Below are 21,229 nucleotides of genomic sequence, written 5' to 3' on the forward strand. Positions count from 1 at the left end.
GTCGTTGGTCTCGCCGTCTGATCGCTCTGCGAGGTCTGGCCCACGCCAAGGCCAGAAGCGCAAATCTATGGTGGATTTTCTTATTTTTCTGGTTGGGGACAATCGCCAGGACACACCGCCACGCAGAACCTTCCAAGCCCACCTGTCACCTATATCACCTTGGACACTATCTCACTCCAATAGTGCTGTGGCACGAGGCACCACATCAAAGAATGCAGCCCCATCTCGCCACATCTGCTACAAACACAGGCCACATGCGGATATATTGTGTTCAATTTTACTGGTGTAAGATAGGGGTGGTGCTTTAATTAAAAGGTGTTATTTTTAAAGCTTTCACTGCTAGAGGCCTCCTGCACCTGAGCACATGCTATCTTCCAGTCACTGTCTATGAGTGTCTAGATCTGCATCCCAGTGGTGCCCAAGAGCCTGTCTCTCCTTAGTGAAAACATTTCCCCTACGTCGTTCTCTTTTGCACATCACTCCAGAGCATCTTGTCTGATCCTTCCCAAATAACCACTATATGGACCAACCCTCCCACCACTCGCTGCCTGCTCTCTATATCCACACCGCCTTTGCTCTACCAAAGACCCACCCGCAGCTCCTTCTACATAATTTAATTTTACAGCATTTCTTGGGGGATCCACTGCATATTAATCGAATCTCCCACTGCTAATGTCGTCTTTGCGTCTTTGCTTTGACATGTGCCCTATCTGCCCTGATCACTCCAAGTGCTGCTCCCTTTGCAAGTTGCTGAGTGTTAACTTGCTTTTTCACTTGGTCCATTCACTTGTGCTCTTATCATGGTAGGCTCACCATGTGCCCTGTTCCTCCTTTTAGCTTCTTTATGGTATAATTCACCAATCCATAGGTCCTATTCTTTGTGTCTGCTTTTCCTTCAAGCCCTGTATGAGCATAACCACGTTAGGAGGGTTCCCCATAAAAGGGGGAGAGGGGGATTAGGAAACGGGGGAAGAGCCAATGAAGTCTTTAAATGCTTTATTAAGTACATAATGACACCCCAACTCCAGGGATCCCAATCTGCATGGTTTCCATTTCATCAAGATCTATCGTTGAACCTGAAAAGACATATGCATCTTTTCTACTTTTGCCCAAACAAATATGCGAAATGTCAAGGCACCTTATGACTCCAAAGCCATCTTTTTAAGGTAAATGGTGTTAGTTTCTCAACCATGCTCTTGGCCTGCCTTCCCGTAAGCATTGACAACATTTTCCATGCATCCCACCTTACAACCATAAATGCATGAACACTTTCGACAACATTTGAAAATTAAAATAATAAGAGGTTTTATACTTGTGGTTGCAAGTATTATCTCTTGAATGCGTGGACTGAATTAGAAATAGAACATACACAAAAACTCTCCTCAAACCTTGGCATTTCAAAACGAGTTACTTGTGAGGAACCTCAGTGATTCAAAATAAGCTACAACCAAGAGACCTCAGCTGCAGGAGTAGAGGTACCTTTATGTGGACTGCTGCTCAGGGAGGCACATTTCACTTTAAGAAGTCCAATCTCGATTCTCTGGGCAGTTGGCAGGCACTTCATTGATATGAGCACTTCTCCAACGGCATCCTGAAAATAAAAAGAAAGTTACAACACTATAAACAGAATCATAACATCACTCACCTTCAATCCAGACTTGGGCCTCGGTTTCAAGTGAGCAGGATGGTAGTCATGTGCTTTTTGATTTCTTTGTTCCAGAAGCTGGAATGGAGCGCTCAGGTCCATATAAATATAGCAAGGGTCTTTGACCTGCTGAGCTGGAGCAGGGGAAACCAGTTGGGGAGGGGGTGATATTTATCACGCAGCTCAGGATTCTGCTGCCTGGCAAACTCACACTTGATGGGATCCTTTCCCTCAGCTTCTAATCAAGGCCTTAGCAGGGCCGGACTGGGAACTAAGACCAGCCCTGGCAAAGAGCTCGGCTGGCCCCCCTGGGCCGATTTTGCAGCTATGCTGCAAAAACGGCCCTGTAACAAAAACGGCCCCCAGGGGCCCAAAATTGGCCCCCTACCATAGCGGCCCACTGGGGAAACTCCCGGTGCCCACTCCGGCCAGTCCGGCCCTGGACCTTAGTGGCCGTGTCTCAGACACCAAGGCGAGTGTGAGGTTTTGCTGGGAAGGAAACCATGCATTTGTTTGACCTAAAGACCAAAAGTGCCAATATGCCATTTCTTTTTTTTACAAACATGGCAGGACTGGTATCCTTCGCCTGTCTGCAAACTATAGACACTCCCTGCGCTTCCTCCTGAGCAGAGGCCATATTAGGGTTATTCACCTTAAGACCGTCTATGAACTGTCTATGGGAAGACAGTTAGACAGCCTTGGGTTACTTTCTAGTTATAAAGGCGTCTCTTACACGTTCTTGACATCAGCTAAAAAAAAACCAAGAGATTCTTCTAGTCCAGTATATTTCCTCAATATCAATGTCTGCCTGGCCTTTGTCCTTTCGTTAATAGTTACCTCACCCGGTTGGGAACTTAATGTTCTGATTGAGATTAATCCTTAACCAAATTTATTGGCATTTTCAAAGGTACAAGCGAGAACACTTAGCTTATATCATTCTTTGGCATCATTTCTTGCATTTCTTCATCGTAATGACACTTTTGGAATGCAAATGTCTACCCTGCTTCATTTGCCGCTGGATCCAGAAACATCAAATTATTTCACAAAATTTCATAAATTCAGTGGCGGCTGACACGATGAAGAGGTGGTGGGCGGGTGTAAGGGACACGTGCAGGGGAGGGGGTTACATTTTTTTATTAAAAGCACTTACCTGGAGCTGCCAGATCCCTCCTGAGTTGCACCTTGGTCTTTCTTGTTCCAGCAGGCACTTGGGAAGCATCAGACTCCCTGTGCAATCCCCGTGCTGCTCTCATGCTATGAGAAAAGCACGGGGATTGGCCTGAGCGGGCTGAATTCACGCTCCGCTCAGGACAGGAGTCTGTGCTGTTTCTCCAGCCTAGCTGTTCAATACAGCCCGGTTGGAGGAACCTAAGTGTGCATGTGTGTTTGACTGGCCTGAGAAGAGCATACAGCACTCTTCCTCCTCCCTTCCATGCCCCGGTCCCGCACCTCCCTGCAAACGTGGGCTCAGAGCTGGCAAATGAAACAATAGTAAAATATATTTTTATTTTTCACCTGCTAGCTCTTAACAGTGGGGCCACGCACCTCTGCCAATGCGGAGGAGCTGCGCCTGCACATATCGGAAGACTATTTAAATTGCAGATCCACAATAGATCATCAAACGATTATATTTAACCAAGTACTTCCATATCTTTCACCACTCAATGTCATATTGTGTTTTTTAAACCTAATTACAGACCCACCTCCCCCTCCTACTGTACCCAACAAAGGACTTACAGAAACTAATCAACCAATATCTCGTCAACCACCTCAGCAACCACCAGCTCCTTGATGCCACACAGTCCGGATTCAGGCCCAAACACCGTACAGAAACAGCACTCATTGCTGCTACAGACAACATCCTCTTGATCTTTGACAGAGGAGAAACGGCAGCCTTCATTCTCCTGGACCTCCCTTCAGCATTTGACAGTGTCTCACACACCATCCTCATCAGGCACCTGCATGAGATTGGCATCCAGGACCTGCTAACCACTGGATCAGCTCCTTCTTAAAGATAAGCATTGAAGCTTTTAGCCTGGCACCTTACAGATCGAAATGCCAAAAACACATCTGCAAACGGATTTCGTTGCGCGCCCTGCATCGCAAAATGCGATGCAGCGCGCACTACGAAATTCGTTTTATTTATTTAATTGTTTACTTACCTCCAATTATCCATATTCCGGTTTTTAGTACCCCCCACCCTGCCCCTCCCCCGCCCCACGAAACTCCCTCCACGGGCCGCGGCTGCTGCAGAGTACCCCTACGCTCATTCCTCATTCCCACCCTCTATAGCGCATGCATGATCCTTCTGTCCAACGTCATCCGTGCACACAACATCAACATCCTCTCGTTTGCAGAGGTCATACAACTCATACTCTCCCTCTCAGACAAGGCCGTCAGCACAAGAAACAAGTTCACCACCTGCATAACCAAAGTCGCTAACTGGATGAAAGCCAACTGTCTCAAATTCTACACCGACAAACCTGAAGCAGTGATCTTCAGCAAGAACACTTCACCATAGGACTCCAACTGGTGGCTGACCAAACCCGGACCAACACTCATACCCAAAACCCATGCCACGTACCTTAGAATAATAATTTACAGAAAACTGGTCATGACTGCATAAGTCAACACCATCACTGCATCCTTATTTCACACTCTGACGTTGCTCAGAAAGATCTTCAGAACTGCTCCCAATCAACATTAAAAATACTGTCTCCCACGCTTTCATCTCTAGCAAGTTGGACTATGGGGACACACTCTAAGCTGGGATCACCAAGCAACTTACTAGAAGACTATAAACCATCCTGAACTCAGCAGCCAGACTCATCCTCAAATTCTAACACAAAACTCACATCACACCAAACCTCAGGGAGCTACACTCTCTCCGATAAAAAAATCTGCTCTATTCAAACTCCTCACACATAATCAAGGCACTACACAACTCAGGCCTGACCTACCTGAATATTGCATTTCCTTCCACCAACCACCCTGACACCTACCCTCTGCAGGACTCCTACACAAACATCCCACGCATATACAGAACCAGATCAGTAGGATGGTTGCTTACATCGCTACTGAAGTGTGGAACAAACTCCTACTTCACATAAGAGCATCCTCTTCACTCCTTGAATTCTGCAAGAAGCTGAAGACCTGGCTTTTCAATTAAGCAAACTATTATAGGCAGAGCTAGGCCCACACACATGCTCAGTGCCAGGATACCATCATGGGTGATTGTGTACTTTACAAATTCATGTCCAGTATCATATCTATCCCATTGACCTATTGGCTAATTCTGCAGGGAGGTTTGGTGTGGGGTGTTGTTCACAGGGCTATCTGTTGAGTTCAGCACATCTCCACGGGCCCTATTCACAGAACTAACTTAAGACAAAATCCTAAACTTACTACCATTTTGGTATTCACAGAAAGCACTTACTCATTTTGGTATTCACAGAAGGCACTTACTCATTTCGGTATTCACAGAAGTTAGGAGTCCTAACTTTAGGACTCCTAAATGCCTTCTGTGAATACCGAAAGTCTTAAAGTTAGGATTTTCTCAGTTTAGGAGTAGTAAAGTTAGGACTGCTAGCTTTAGGACTCCGAAATGCATTCTGTGAATACCGAAAGTCTTAAAGTTAGGATTTTTCTCAGTTTAGGAGTAGTAAAGTTAGGACTCTTAACTTTACTGCTCCTAAACTAAGTAAGTGCCTTCAGTAAATACCAAAATGGTAGTAAGTTTAGGATTTTGTCTTAAGTTAGTTCTGTGAATCAGGCCCCACATATCTGCAGGGTCCACAGACCACAGGAATCTTTCTTTCTCTTTAAGTCTTGAATGAATGTCATCAACTCATCCCATGTATGAGGTAATAAGTATTCCTTGAGCCCTGTGTGAGTACTGACTCTCACTCTGTGCCAAGCATGTGACTATCCTTCCAAATTTGGAGTGGGGCGCAATACCCAGTTTGCAATTTTCAAATGAATATCAACACTTTCGACCCACAGCTGTCACTATGGGTGATCTTAACTCTTGCCAGAAATGCACAATTATTGGGCAGTCCCAAACGGTTGAAATCTACATCTAGGGTAATTAGCTGGGGAGATTGTGCTTATTTTGCCTACTGTTATGGGGTGATGTAGGCTCCATGCTGGTTAATAAACTGGATATACTGGACTCTGGCATTACAGTAAACGCATAATGGCCTTCTAGGGAATTTTCCCACTCCTTGTCGTGCTGGGCCCTGCAAAGGTTCATCTCCTATTTATCTTTCAAAAGCGCCAAAGAGAACCCTATTAGTGTTCTGTATATATCTGTGTCATTACTCTTCTCTCTCTGCCCATCGTATAAAGAGTCTGAATATGTGTTGGGTTTTCTTAGCTGATATTTCCCTATATCATGTGCATCCCTAATAACAGATCGGTATGTCTAAAGAACTGGCCCCTGGGAAGTCTGAATTCCTATACCAACATTGCAAATGTAGCCAGTGTGCAATCACCAAACATGGCAACCATCATAGCTATTTTGGCCAACTTCCAACACTGTTGTTCTCTGTTAGACTGAAATTCTTTGTCTCGCTGTATACTCCGTAGTGGGATTGATAGTGTATATGGTTCAACAGTTTGGGAGTCAGTGGTGAACCAAATACACCTCTTGTGGACACTAGAATAGACTTTTATTTTTTCGAAGTTGGTAACAAATTATGTCTAGATGTGTCTATTAGCTCAAAATCATGGTCCCCGTTCCACTGCGACCCACCAGCAATCTCAGTTTCCCCAGTGCAACTCTCCGCCTCCCTTCATTCCAAATAAGGTACAGTAAGAGCAGTGCTTAATTTGTAAAACAATATAAGTGCCAGGGCCCTCGTCAGAAGGGCACTGCATCTTTCACCACCCACTACCCCTTCTAGTGCTACCAATGACACTACCAACACATCTACTAACCATCACACTCCTACATATATGACAAATTGGACTACTCCAGGTGTCCGAAGTGATAAGACTGGTTTGAGCGGCATTTATTAGTAATTTTTAATGTATATTGAATTAATAACTGTTGTTATGATCAACTCTAAATTAGACAAACAACGCCACCATGTGGCAAACTGTCATAAGTGCCGGTGTTGACAATTAAGTCCCGTTGCTGAGCCCTGGAAACCACCAGCTGAAATTAAGCTCTGCCTATGAGTGCTTTTAGGGCTACATGTACGACCATTTCATTTTGCGTCTTGCAAATTGTGATTTTTAGCGACTTGCGATTTGCGAGTCACAAAATGAAACGTACTAATGTATCTCAGATACATTTATCGATTCCCAAGGGGTTGCAAATGACCTACCTCATTAATACAAACAAATAACAATATCTCAACCGGTATTATTGAGAAGGCTAGTTATCAAGCATGCACAAAACATTGCAAGAAAAGAAGATAGGGAGACCCATACTTGATTTCAAATGTGCCAGTGGCATCATATATTTTAAAGAGTACAGAGCATTAGGAAAGCAATAGAAACAGGGGTTATAGAGAAATTTGGAACAGTTGTATCAGCATTGTAAGCAATTATTGCGTAAGTAACCCGAAAACTTTGTGCTCGCAGGTGCTCGTGACACTCAAAGGTGGACAGCGCAGCTGACAAGTGAAAAAACAGCGACGGCGCAGAGTAGAAAAGTGAACAAAATATATACAAGGGGACTTGTGGTTCACAGTTAATTATTTACATCAACTTTAGCAAATGTAAAGCATTTTTTGTGAACCATAGTGAAGAGGCGCTGGAAGTTGCGCTGGTATGTCGACGGCGTTTCAATCCTAGCGATTGAGGATCATCATCAGGACCAGGTTACTGAATGAAGGTGCGGTACATGAGAGGGGGAAAAAAGGGGGAGAAAAATTAGGTCTAGGAGAGGGGGGAAGGGACATGGAGGGATTAAGAAAGGCTGTGGTATATGAACATCTGAAGGGTGTGGGAGGAGGAAAGGAGACAGGTAGCAGTGAGTCAGCAAGGCTCGAGCCACCGGGAGGGATGTCACTCGTAAGGAGGGGGGCTGTGGAGAAAACGAAGGAGCATCGGGTAGATGTAAATGGCAAGGATACATGAGCATGTACCTGGCATCACACTTACCAGGGGTAAAGAGCAGCAAAGGGAGACTAATTAGAGATTGTAGATCCGCATCATGGAATGTCAAGAAGGAAATGAGCACGGTTGAGGTAGGTCGTAATTGGGAATGGCCTGTAATCACATGGATGGAAGGCCTGCTGGGGTCAGCAGACCACCATATCTGTGAATGCGTTTTAAATAAAACTACTTTTTAAAAATGCAGCCCGTTTTCCTTAAAAGAAAATGGGATGCATTTAAAAAAGAAATATTACTGTTTCCTTTTTATTTTTTGAGAGTAGGCAGTGGTCTGTGGGACCACTGCCTGCTCTTAAAAATTGTTTTCTCTACTATTCACAAATAGGAAGGGTTCCCCTCGGGACCTCTTCCCATTTGCGACTGGCTTACCACTTACTTGAAGTAGGCGGTAGACTAAGATTGTTTTGCAACTGCATTATGGTCGCAAAACAATCGTATATGGCTGTGCGACTCGCTATTAGGAAGGGACACCCTTGGCACGCCCCTTCCTAACAGAAACTCGCAAACCCTATTTTGCGAGTCTATAATAGGTTGCCGACTCACAGAATAGGGGTAATACATGTCAAAAGCTGTTTTATGTTTTGCAAACGGCCTAATTCTCCATTTGCGACTGCTGGTCGTACATGTGCCTCTAAGTTCCTTAAAAGTTTTCTTAAGAACACTTATTGGTATGTTCATGAAATAACAGAGGAGAAGAGCTAGCATCACCATTTTAGAGCATGCTATTTTCCCTGCCACATATATTGGAAAGGATTTCCAGAAGGAGATTTGTGACATTAGTGCTACAATGGTGCTTTTAAGGTTTAGCTACAATAAGTCTGCCTCCGTACATTATATTTTTTCCTACAACGTAACTAAATGTAACTATTTCCCATTTAATCATCTCTCCTCCCACAGGCCTGCTCTAACTAGGTAAAAACAGGGGGCCTCATTTATAAAAAGTGTTACATCGCTGTGTGAAAACAGCAATGCAGCACTTTTCGGTGCGCCCTCCTTGTAACACCATGGATGCACCGTATTAACTGTGCAGCACTTCATTTCACAAGCCCCATGTGAAAGGGCCTGCTTCAGTCTTATGCCAGCTGTGAGGGAGGCGTAAGGATTTGACACTATGGTGTGCTAGAAGTGTTGCAGTGAAATCTCACAGATTTCACAGCAACACTTCTACGACCCTTTTTGCGGGGGAATGTCCACCCTGCAGATATTATACCTGTCACAGGTATAATATAGCACAGGCGTGTACAAAGTGACGCATCTGCTTGGATGCTTCACTTCGTAAATATGTTGCCGTGTGGTACATATTTTACGCCGGCGGTGCGTCACAAAAAGGGACGCACCGGCAGCGCAATGGGCTCATAAATAAGCCCCAGGATTTCAACCAGTTGACCCAAAATCTCGATACAGCCCCAAAGCCCACAACGGAAATGCACATCAGTCCACATATATTATATGTAAAAAAGAACATCTGCACAGGGTTAGACTGTGAGTCTCTCCCCTAAGGAGGTTTCCCCAATCTGGTACCTCTGCCCTCCGTTCTGCTGAAAAGGGGACTATTACCAAAGCAAACCGCAGTGGGGAAATTGGGACCATTACAGTGTTCCTTTACAATGCAGAATAGCGATAGGATCAATTCCCCTGTGCAGACTCTTGCCATTGGCCTAGAGTAATCTAGAGCAATACATTGGCTCATGCCCCTCCCCAGACAAAACCATTTGAGTACTTGGAATGAATAGTGCCAACTTAAGGACTCAAAGACTTTCCCCAAGTCAAAAGCCAAGCAAGCTGTCAATGGCTGTTCTACGCCAGCACTCTCCAAAATCTGGAACACCCTTCTAGTTTTCCATCACATGATATTGCTGGGGATGAACCCTCTTTGGTCTATCTGAATGAATGTGGGTATGCACGCTAGCAGTCTGCAGGCTTCACCGGGACTTTATAGCCATTGCCTAGGACCAATAGCTGGCGGTATGATGGTTATTCCCAGAATGCATGAGCCTCACTCCTAGTGGGAGGCAACTGCCCTTTGTCAATTGCCTCAGTGGATAATGTAGCTAACTTAAGGGCAAGGTGGTTGACGCATATGCTGTGTAACACCTGCAGGAGTCCATGTATCCATAGACCCTTTCCCAGTATTGCCCATCTAACCTCCTCTACTGTGACTGGGTGGGCCATTTCCTTCCTAGCCTTCGTACCTACCTGAGGGAGTTCCACCCTTGCTAAAAATGCATTCAAATCTAAAGTACAGTACCTGACAGCATATAAATGAGTGTAGTACTCACGAAAGGCATTGTTAATGTCTCCATGGGTTCACAGGGTCGTCCCCCTGCTACCTTTCACTTCAGCGAGTGGAGCTCCCCAATCTCTGGTTTTCATAATCATGCCAGAAGTCTTCCAGACGGCTCTCCTCCAGTATGCTACCTTGTCCAATCTGTGCTATATTCCATACATTGTTGTCGCTCCACTAGCGTGGTATAATTTTCCCTAATAGTTCTAGGGGGACCCATCTTGGAATTATCCCTTAGTGTCTATATCTTCAAGTCCACCAACCATAATTCCAGTACATTTATAGTCTATTCCTTTTCTGTCCCCTGCAGCCGGGCAAATGCAGTTGCCCCTAACAACTATGTTTAGTCTCCCATTCTATAAATAATGAGGAGGCTGGGTACGGAGAAAGGTATTTCTGGGTTTGCACATGTTTGTGTTGATTTGGTTTGATCTCCAGTTTGTGACCAGGAAGCCTTAACCTAATGACTGTGTGCACCAGCTAACTGTACAAAGGCTGAGAATGTCAGTCAATCCATTAATTTTGTTTAAAAAAAAAAGAAAACAGACAACTGTTTATCACAGGACCATGGGACTTTCCCAATTTATTATAGGGGAGGCCCTTGAAAGGTGAAGGCTCTGAGCAATGGCACACTTTGCCCATGCCTCAAATAATCCCTGCTGGTTCTATGCCTGAGATTCAGACCTCAGTCTCCGTGTCTTCAATAGAGATCTTCTGCAAGCTTTTCAAACGTTTCTATTTCCGTAGTTCAGACAGAGGTGACACCACTGAAAGTGCTCTAAGCTTGTCACCCCTCACCTGCTCTGGGAAGTGGGTCACTGACATGTCTTTCATTTCTTGGCATGTGGGTCCTCTGGATTTGCACCATCATTGTTTCCTCAGAGGTCAACTTTGTTCGGATCTATACTTCCTATTGGGGTTCTCATATCGCTCCCCATTCCATGCTTTTTCTGCTCTAGTGAAAAAATAGGTGAACTGGTCCACAGTTACTTTCAGCTTGGCTGGGAATAGTAGAGCATAACTCAGACCCAGAGCTCTAAATTTGTGTTTCCCTCCGTGGAAAGATGATCTCTTATACTGAACAGCCATGGTATAACTAAGAATGATCATCACCTTGCCATTACCCACTATGAAGTATTTTGCTTCCTTACTTCCCACAGGACCAGGGCTCTGTCCTTGCAGTGTAAGTGCTTGATCAGCATCAGACTGTGGGCAGAGCCTAGGGGCAGTCTGTGGGCTGGGACCCCATGAATCCCCAAGTCTACTGCCAAAGGAGCCTACCTTCATTTCAAGGGCTTCTCTTAAGGCGGCCGCTATGGCTTCTAATATGTTGTCCAATTGGCCAAGGTTTTGTGTAGGTTTCACCGTGTGGGTGCCAGGGTGCCTGAGAGTGTCCGATTCTCTCTGGTTGTGTGGGTCATTTTCACCAGAAAAAAGTTTTTGACAATTTCCCATTGCAGTGGTCCTCACTCTTTTTTTCTGGATAGGCTGAAGTCTAGCTGGAGCTTGCTGTAAAGTCTGTCGCCCAGCGTGCCCTCCTCCGCCCCACCAGTTATTGTCATTTGCCACACAGGAGAGGTCCAAAGGTGGCACATGCAGCTGGTACTCAGCCCCCAAATGTACACACTTATTTAATTGAAATGAAGGGTTTCATAGCTGCCTTAGCTCGCTTGCTACTACTTTTTTAGGTCAAACCCTACCAGATTGGACAGCTGTCCATTATGCTAACAACATCTCGGTGACATTCGTAAAGCTTCTCTGGGAATGCATTCCACCCATTGCTTACTATTGGCTAAATGGTTTGTAACTCGCATATGGTTGCTTTCTATTTGCTGGCTTTATTTGTTTTAGGCTGTCCAGTCTGAGTTTGTCCCTTCCCTTTCCCAAACCCTATTTACTGTATTCTTCAGTACTGAATTTCTGTAAACAGGCCCCTTAATCTTGTCACATTTGCTGTGCAATCAAAGACAGAGGTTAAACGTCAGGCTACATCTTCCAGGGAGCTTGATGTTAATGTTTCTTTCTCTAACTTCAAAGTGAGAGGATTTATGTGACATTCATGTTAGCTACTCAGGGTGTTCTGTACGAAGTTGTTTTTTTCTAGCAGAAAACAAAATTTAAATGTCCTAAACGAACTAGTCTGATATCTCAGAATATGGAAATCACACATTAAGCACATTTTTTGGTAATTCTGTTATGTAATTTGTGGTGAAAGCAACAATTTTAATATGATCAAAATAAATCAATACACTAGGTGATGACATTTCAACACATTATTGTTTGTGTGCAGTATACCTTTATCAGTGAAACAGTGTATCTGGGCAAATGTAATGGCCATTTCAATTGAAGATGTGTTGTCTGTAATGACAGTGCCCTACCACACCATACATACTCCACTTAACCCCACTCTACTCCACGCCACTGCACTCTAGTCTGCACCATGCCACACTATGCCACTCAACTTCACTCTATTCCACACTGTGTCACTGAAATCTACTCTACACCACTCCACTCTACACTACTTCACTTGATGCCTCTCTACTCTACACCACTCTAAGCTAATACACTCTACCCACACACTACTCTACTATGCACCACTGCAGTCTTTGCCACTGCACTCTACGCCAATCCACTCTATGCCACTTCACTCTACTCTGAAACAATCTATTCTACGCCACTGTACTCTACACCACGCTATTCCACTCTACACCACTCCACTCTACGCCACTGTAATCTACCCTGCACCACTCCACTCTAGCCCACTGCACTCTACGCCAATCTTTTCAATGCCACTGCACTCTATGCCACTGCACTCTACTCTACTACAAACCAATACACTCTACATCACTGCCCTCTACGGCAATCTACTCTGCACCACTACACTGTATGCAGCTATACTCTACTATGCTACACTCTACTCTATGCCACTCTACTGAACATCATTGCAGTCTACCTCACTTTACGCTGCACCACTCTACGCCACTGCACTCTACACTAATGCACTCTATGCCACTCTACTCTACACCAATGGACTCTACGACACTCTACTCTGCAAGGCTGCACTCTGCCACTGAACTCTGCGCCAATGCACTCTGTGACACTTTACTCTACTCTGCACTACTCTAAATTATGCCACTCTACATCAATCCACTGTGCACCACTTTAATCTACTGTACACCACTACAGTCTATGCCAGTGCTCTCTACCCCACTCTACTATGCACCACTCCACTACTGTACTCTGTCCACTCTACGCCAATGTACTCTACTCTGCACCACCCTACATCGATGCACTGTTTGCCACTATACTCTACGACCCTCTACTCTGCACATCTCCACTCTATGCTACTTTCTATATATCATGCACCAAAACTCTATGCCATTCCACTCTACAACACCCTACGTCACTCTGACACTCAACTCTATGCCCTCCCACTCTACGACACTATACTCCCTCCACGAAACTCCACAACACTCTACACCACTCCACACCACTCAGGTCTATAACAATAAAGTTATTTATAGAGTGCCTGGTTACTTCAGCCAAAGTGTCCCCACACTAAAACTTCATACTCCACAACACCCTAGAGGCAAGCTCCAAAATAGCATTAAGCCAGTCCAAATAAACAGGTTTTAAGTCTCCTTTAAAAGATCAATTCAGACCTTTATTGTCTGAGTACCCGGGGCAAGAAATTCTACTGTTTGGAAGCCAGCCAGCTAAAAGAGCAGCCTCTTAAATGAGCTCTTTTCACTGTGGGGATTATGGCTAGAAAGGCTCCTTCAGACTAAGCCTTCTATTAGACAGGGAGGGTTTTACAAGAGGATGCAGATACTGAGGCTCTTTTCCATTCAAAATTCTGTGGCAGTAGCGCATAGCTTTAAAGTACATGTAGGTGAACGCCTTGGAAGGGTAAGCAACAGACGTGCTGCTGCATTCTGCACCCTCTGCAGTCTGTGTAGTCTGTACTGTGAGACTCCTGAATACAGCACAATGCAGTTGTTCAGCCTTGATGTTACTAAAGCCTGAACTACTGATTTTTTTTTTTTTACAGCTCCTGGTAGAAGTTGCAGGATCTTTCTCAGACTGTTCAAAATCCCAAAACATTTCCCCGCTAGACTAGTGATCTGACTGTTGAATGAGAAACTTGCGTCAAACCAAATGCCAAGTCTCTTAACTTTCGCCTTGGGATCAGGATGTGGTCCAAATGCATCAGGCCACCAGGCAGAAGACGAGATAGATAGTTGTTTCCCTAGAATAAGAACCTCAGGTTTTCTGGCATTTAGTTTAGTTTAGTTTAGCTCTACACTACACCACTCCATGGCTCACCATGCCACTCCATAGCACTCAACTCTACTCCACTTTACGACACTGATCTCTCCTTTACCTCCCAACTTTTAGCCATGCTGAACAGCAGCCGCGCTGGTGTACAACACAGCTAAAATATATTGGCAAAGCCAATGGCTCTTGCATAGGTGAGACCTATTGGCTTTGCCAATGCTTGTTCTGCCATAGTGGGGGCTCATACACTGTACCAGGCCATACACAATGAGCACTGTTGCTCTACAGGCAATGTGGCAATGTTTGAAGTATTCTCCTCACTATTTTGCTGCCAGGCAGGTACCATTAAACAATTGCCCCAATTTCCCTTATCGCTTAGCCAACAGATCGCTAACCTTGTCATAGATCATGCCAAAATCCTTCTCGTAGGCGATTTTAACTACTGGTATAATGACCCTCACGAAGGTCCACAATCTGCCGAGCTGACCGATCTCCTTACCAACCTGAATTTCACCCAACGGGTTTCCTCTCCCACCCATCGGAAAGGGCACATCTTAGACCAAATCTGGACGAACTGTCCGATAACATCTGCACCCACAATTGTCCTTTGTATATGGTCTGACCACCCTTTACTAAAACTTATGTTAGCACACCCCACCATTGGAAAACCCCCCACGGTCGAAGGCGGATTAGCTAGGAAATGGAATGCTTAAATAAAAAGGAATTTCTTGATACTCTGGTCAGCGCAGCCCCACCACCTGCTCTCAACATCAACGTGACAGAAGCAAATCTCTCTGATTGGCTACTTGCGGCTAGCAACAAGCACGCACCCCTCAAAAAAGTTAAACTGGCCCGCCACGTCGATGCCCAGAGATGGTTCTCTCTTGAGCTTAAATCTCAAAAACTGGCCTTGCTCCAACTAGAGAGGCAGTGGCGACAGAAGTACTCCTCTGACAAGAAACTTCTGTACACTACAGCACGGAAAGAATATATGAAGGCCATCCTTTCAGCCAAAGCTGCCCACTTCTCCTCACGTATCCTTAACTCCAATAAAAGCTCCAAAGAAATATCTGCAATCATGAACCCTGTCAGATTTCTTCTGAAGGCTACTCCTTCCCAAGCACTGTGCGACTCACTAAACAACTATTTTATTGAAAAAATCACTACCATCAAAGCTAGCATTCCTAAACACTCCCCCAACATGACTCCCTCCGCCATGCGCAGTAACAACTGCACACTAAGCTGCTTCCCATCCATCAGTACCAAGATCTTTTAGGACCTCCTAGCTAAAGTCAAATCAGGAGCCCCCACAGACTGCTGCCCACCCCACATATTAAAAGATTGCCTCTCAGCTTTTCCAGGCCCTGCCCTCGCCCTCCTGAATGAGTCCCTCTCTTCCGGCCACGTCCCAACGGCATTTAAGGAAGCCATTTAAGGAAGCCATCATGGTTCCTCTCCTGAAAAAACCTGGAGCTGACCCTACGATTCTGCCCAACTACCGTCCCATCTCCCTGCTCCCTTTTCTGGCAAAAGTTCTAGAGGCCCATGTAGCTAGATGCCTGTCCAACTTCTTGGAAGAATCTAAATACCTCGACCCTCACCAGGCGGGGTTCCTACACACTCCACTGAAACTGTAATATTAGCTGTCCTGGACACTCTCCGTGAGAACGCTGACAGAAATTCCCCTCAGGCACTGGTACTACTGGATCTCTCCGCTGCCTTTGACACGGTCGACCACACTATTTTGGTATCCATGGTGCAGCTGCTAGTTGGCTCACTTCCTTCCTGGAGGACCGGTCCCAGGCCGTTCACCAAGGCCATTTCACGGCCCCTCAACGTAGAACTACGTGCAGTGTTCCACAAGGCTCCGCTCTCTCCCCTCACCTTTTTAATCTCTACATTCTCCCCCTGATCCAGTCCCTCAAAGATAGGAAGGTGACTGTCTTCAATTACACGGATGACCTGCAATTGGTCTTCACGGTTGACAACGCACACAGCTCAGTCACCGAATTTCAGACCACCATGCTGCACATTCAACATTGGATGGACCCCAACCACCTCAAGTTAAACCCTGGCAAGACGGAGCTAGTCCTCACAGGGGACAGCCACAAGCTCTGGGGCCCACACTACTGGCCATCAGAGCTAGGATCCCCGCCCTCTCCCTCGGATAAAACACAAAGGGGTCAATTAGAATGTCGGGCGGATCACCACCACCTGCATGGCGATTGCGATCCGCCCAACATTCTCTCCCGCCCGCATGCCATTTCCCCCCAGCCATATTAGTATGGCGGGGGGGACCCCGGCGGACGGAAAGACTGTCCGCCGGTTTTCCGCCCGGTCCATGAGTCGACCGGGCGGAAAAGGTTTTAATATGGTGATGGTGTCTGTTAGACACCGCCATCCATATTAGGATACATGCGGGGATTTGCCGCCACGGAAAGGCATACGGTGCTTGCCATTGGGGGCCCGTAGCGGGCCCCCAGGAATTTTGGGGGGTGGGGGTTGCACATGGGGGGAACCTTTGGTACCCACCTGCATTTGCATGCACAACATGACAGGCACCGCGCGGTGCCTACCACGTTGTGCAAATGCACAACATGCATTTTAGGCATTGCGACGGGTGGTGCTCGAAGCACCGCCTTCCGCAATGTAAAAAATGCAGGATGCGCCCGCCAGTGTGGTGGGCGCATCCTAATCTCCCCAACGGGACCACCGCACTTCTGGCGGGCGGTCCCTTTTTACGCCATCCTAATGATGCCCTAGGTGTCACCTTAAACAGCGATCTTTCACTAAAAACGCAGGTTGGCTGGGTATTCTCTAAATGCTTCTTCCAACTGTGGAAGATCAGGAAGATTCATCGCTTACTCATGCAGGAAGCCTTTACCCAGGTTGTGATAGCTGGTGGTTAGTCAAAATATCGAGTTTTAAATATCGACCTACATTAATATCGAGTTGTTAATATCGTAGGAACAGAATATCGAAGTCAAGAATATCGTTGACCAGAATATCGACCCCAAGGTAAGTAATATCGTTTTTTTTAATATCGAAGTAAGTAATATCGAAGTAAGCAATATCGTAATCAAAAATATCGTTGTCAATAATATCGATTTTTTTTTTTGTGTTATGTATTTTAGTATGTATTTTATATGTATGTTAAACATTTTTTTAATGTATTTTAAAACATTTTAAAATAAATGTTTAGAAATTAGTAATTTTGTTAAAGTAAATTTTGCGTTTTAGTATCAGACGGGTTGTGGGTTTATAGCGGAATAGGGTGGAAAGTAATTTAATGATAATTAATTAATTAATATGTTTTTATTAATTGGTATTTATCATTAATTAATTGTTAATGAATTATTAATTGGTAATTCATTTCTATTAATTAGTTAATTATATTAATTATAATTATTTATTAAGAATGTTATTTATTGTTATTGTTAATTAATTTATTGTTAATTAATAACTAATTGGTGATTTATTTTTATTAAGTGATAAATTGATAATTACATTAATTATGTGATTTTTTATGTGTAGTGGGTTGTGGGTTTATAGGGGAATAGGGTGGGATGTAATTAAATTAAATTAATTAAATTGTTTTTATTTATTGGTGTTAATTATTAATTAATTGTTAATTAATTATTAATTGGTAATTAATTGTTATTAATTAGTTAAATATATGAAATATAATTAATTTATTAATAATTTTATTTGTTGGTATTGTTAATTCATTTATTGGTAATTAATAATTAATTGGTGAATAATTATTTGGTTTTTAATATGTATTAATTAGGTAATGTATAACTATATTATTATAAATAATTTATTATTAATTATTATTAATTGATTAATTGATAGTTAAATTAATTGTGTTTTTTGTATGTGTAGTGTGTTGTGTGTTAAAGGGGGGAATAGTGTGGGATGTAATTTAATGTTATTTAATTAAATATTAATTTTAATTTATTGGTATTTATTAATAATTATTTTGTAAATTAATTATTAATATGTTATTGTTTAATACAAAATTATTTAATTGATATTTATGTTAATTTAACCCCTACGCTATCCAGCGCTTTCCCTACTGTTGCACTCTCTGGAGTGGGAATAGCAATACTTTTAGCCCTACGATATCCAGCGCTTTCCCTACTGTTTCACTTACTGGAGTGGGAATAGTAATTTTTACCCCTAAGCTATCCAGCGCTTTCCCTACTGTTGCACTCTCTGGAGATGGGAATGGTAATTTTTACCCCTACGTTATCCAATGCTTTCCCTACTGTTGCACTCTCTGGAGTGGGAATGGTAATTTTTTACCCCTACGCTTTCCAATGCTTTCCCTGCTGTTGCACTCTCTGGAGTGGGAATAGTATTTTTTACCCCTACGCTATCCAGCGTTTTCCCTACTGTTGCACTCTCTGGAGTGGGAATAGTAATTTTTACCCCTACGCTATCCAACACTTTCCCTACTGTTGGACTCACTGGAGTGGGAATAGTGATTTTTACCCCTACGCTATCCAGCGCTTTCCCTACTGTTGCACTCTCTGGAGTTGGAATAGTATTTTTTACCCCTACGCTATCCAACGCTTTCCCTGATGTTGCAATATGTGGAGTAAGTATATATATTAGTTTATATGTAGATGTTTAATTAATTTTAACATTATATGAATTAGTTATTATTTTTTAAATATGTTTAATATTTATATCTATAATTTATTAAAATATATGTATTATTTACTTATTTTTACATTATTATTAATGTATTTTAAAAAACGATATTTTTAACATCGATATTTTTGACAACGATATTTTTTCCCTGATATTTTTGTACTTACCTTTATTTAGATAGGACTTCGATATTTTTGACTTCGATATTTCTGTGTCGATATTTTTGTAGGTCGACTTTCTGTCTGTGGATATTTAGTCAGACATTCGTGATAGCTACCGTCCTGTCACACCTGGACTATGCAACTCCTTGTACCAGGGCATGCCACTCTATCTGCTCAAACGGTTGCAGATGGTCCAGAATCAGGCAGCCAGATTGATTCGTCGACAACCCAGATGGCAATCAGCGACACCTCTATTAATGGAACTGCACTGGCTCCCCATCCCTCAACGCTGCGCGTTTAAAACAGGCTGCCTGATCTTCAAATCCTTGCACGGCCAGAACCCCAAATTCATAAACAACTTGATACTCAGGCACACCCCCTCTTACAACCTGCGCTCAGCTCACCTTTCGCTCCTTTCCACCACCACGTTCAAACAGAAACGTCAGGGAGGCCGCAGATTTGCAACCCTCGCCCCTAGACTGTGGAACTCCTTCCCCCTGGAGATCGGATCTTGCACTGACCGTCTGAAGTTCAGGAGGTCCCTCAAAACCTGGCTATTTGCACAAATCTACAATTGACGTCTCCATAGGTAATGGACAGAGCCTACCACAGCCCCATGAAACCACCCGGTGTACGTGCGCTTTACAAGTCATTCTTAACATTAACATTAACAGTCCAGAAGGTCAGTCCATGGTCTACATAACGGGGCCTGCTGCATGCAGGTGTGGCCACTCCCACGGTCCCCTTCACCATGGGCGGGTTTGTATCGCTGCTGCAGCTACTCCTGCAGTTGGAGGGGAGGCCTGGGGGTACCAGCTGAGTGCAGGTCTAACTCTCTTACGAGGGATAGCTCAATTCTGATTCCGTCAATCTGGGACCTTTCGCCCACAGGCTGGAATGCTCCTGTGAGGCCTGCAGGGGTCCGGAAGGCTTTGGTTTCAACCTAGCTGCAGGATTGCTGCTGCTATCTTCCCTACACATTGGGGTGGGAGGTGGGGGGATGGGGAACCTGTCTGAGCTCAGGTCTGTTCTTTACTTCGGCTCAGAAGACAACTTGTTTGTTTTTCCAGAGCACAGCAAGTTCCTTCCCTCCGACACAGCCTGCATGCCCGGGACTGGACAGCAGATCCACTCTCTGCTTGATGCGCCTCTATCCAACTTCAACATCAATGCAGGGTAGCCCTGGAAATCATGCTGTCAGTATGTTTCATTCCAGTGGCTCAGAAGTGTTTTTTTCTGTAGAATCATAGACATTCGCCACAATGGCTTACCTGGCCATGTCTTCTTCAGGAGCATAGTCTCTGAGAGTCCACAAACCATCTCTCAGAGGCTTAACTATCAATGAGTAAGTGCAGTGGCATTGGGGGCCCAGAGTTGTGAGTGTTTACTGCTTCATCTATCTGACTATCTTTAATAATGTAACTGGGTGTAGTGGGACCCAATTTCAATTTCATTGTTTTCAGTATGATCCATAGTACCCTTGCTATGCCACTGCCTGAAAACCTTTGTGGTAGTGCATGTGCTCCTCTGCAGTGAAATGGAACTTAGTGTTGGGTGTCCAATGCAGTGAAGTTTGATGTACGCTTGTTGGTACTTTATCTCACATATCATTCTTCTCTGACTATTTTTACATTCCAATTTGCAACACTTCTTTTAAGGCTGCAGCTTTGTACACACTGCTGGTCATAAACTGTATCCAAGTCAGAGAAGATCCTCTACCACAGCTAAGCAGGATGAGTCAGCAGAGCTTCACAGGTGCATCAGAAAGGACAATAGGCCAGATTTATGACCGTTTTTTGCGGTCCCAAGCGGTAATTCGCCCTGATTGCGACCTCAAAAAAATGGTCCTGGCATGTACAAATGCTATTTTGCAAGTTGGTGACTCTCAAAATAGCGTTTGCGACTCTCGCTATTAGGAAGGGGCGTCCCTTCCTAATAGTGAGTCACAATGGAATGTACCATTGTTTTGCAACCGCATTTGCGGCTGAAAAACACTCACAGATTACCACCTACTTCAAGTAGGTGGTAAGCCACTCGCAAACGGGAAGGGGTCCCTGGGGGACCCCTTCCCCTTTGTGA

The 21,229-nt window shown here is 44.3% G+C and overlaps 1 protein-coding gene across 4 annotated transcripts in view; it reads right to left on the reverse strand.

Moving 5' to 3' along the window:
• LOC146860839 (synaptotagmin-1-like) overlaps nt 1–21,229 on the reverse strand; it is a 343,159-nt gene that overhangs the window by 17,747 nt on the left and 304,183 nt on the right. For all 4 annotated transcript variants that reach the window (XM_085644802.1, XM_085644805.1, XM_085644804.1 and 1 more), the window contains exon 6: nt 1,480–1,591. In XM_085644802.1, coding sequence (XP_085500928.1) covers nt 1,480–1,591 — 112 coding nt within the window. The remainder of the gene's footprint in view (nt 1–1,479; nt 1,592–21,229) is intronic.

Source organism: Triturus cristatus, chromosome 3_1, assembly GCF_964204655.1.
Source record: "Triturus cristatus chromosome 3_1, aTriCri1.1, whole genome shotgun sequence".
Taxonomy (NCBI): domain Eukaryota; kingdom Metazoa; phylum Chordata; class Amphibia; order Caudata; family Salamandridae; genus Triturus; species Triturus cristatus.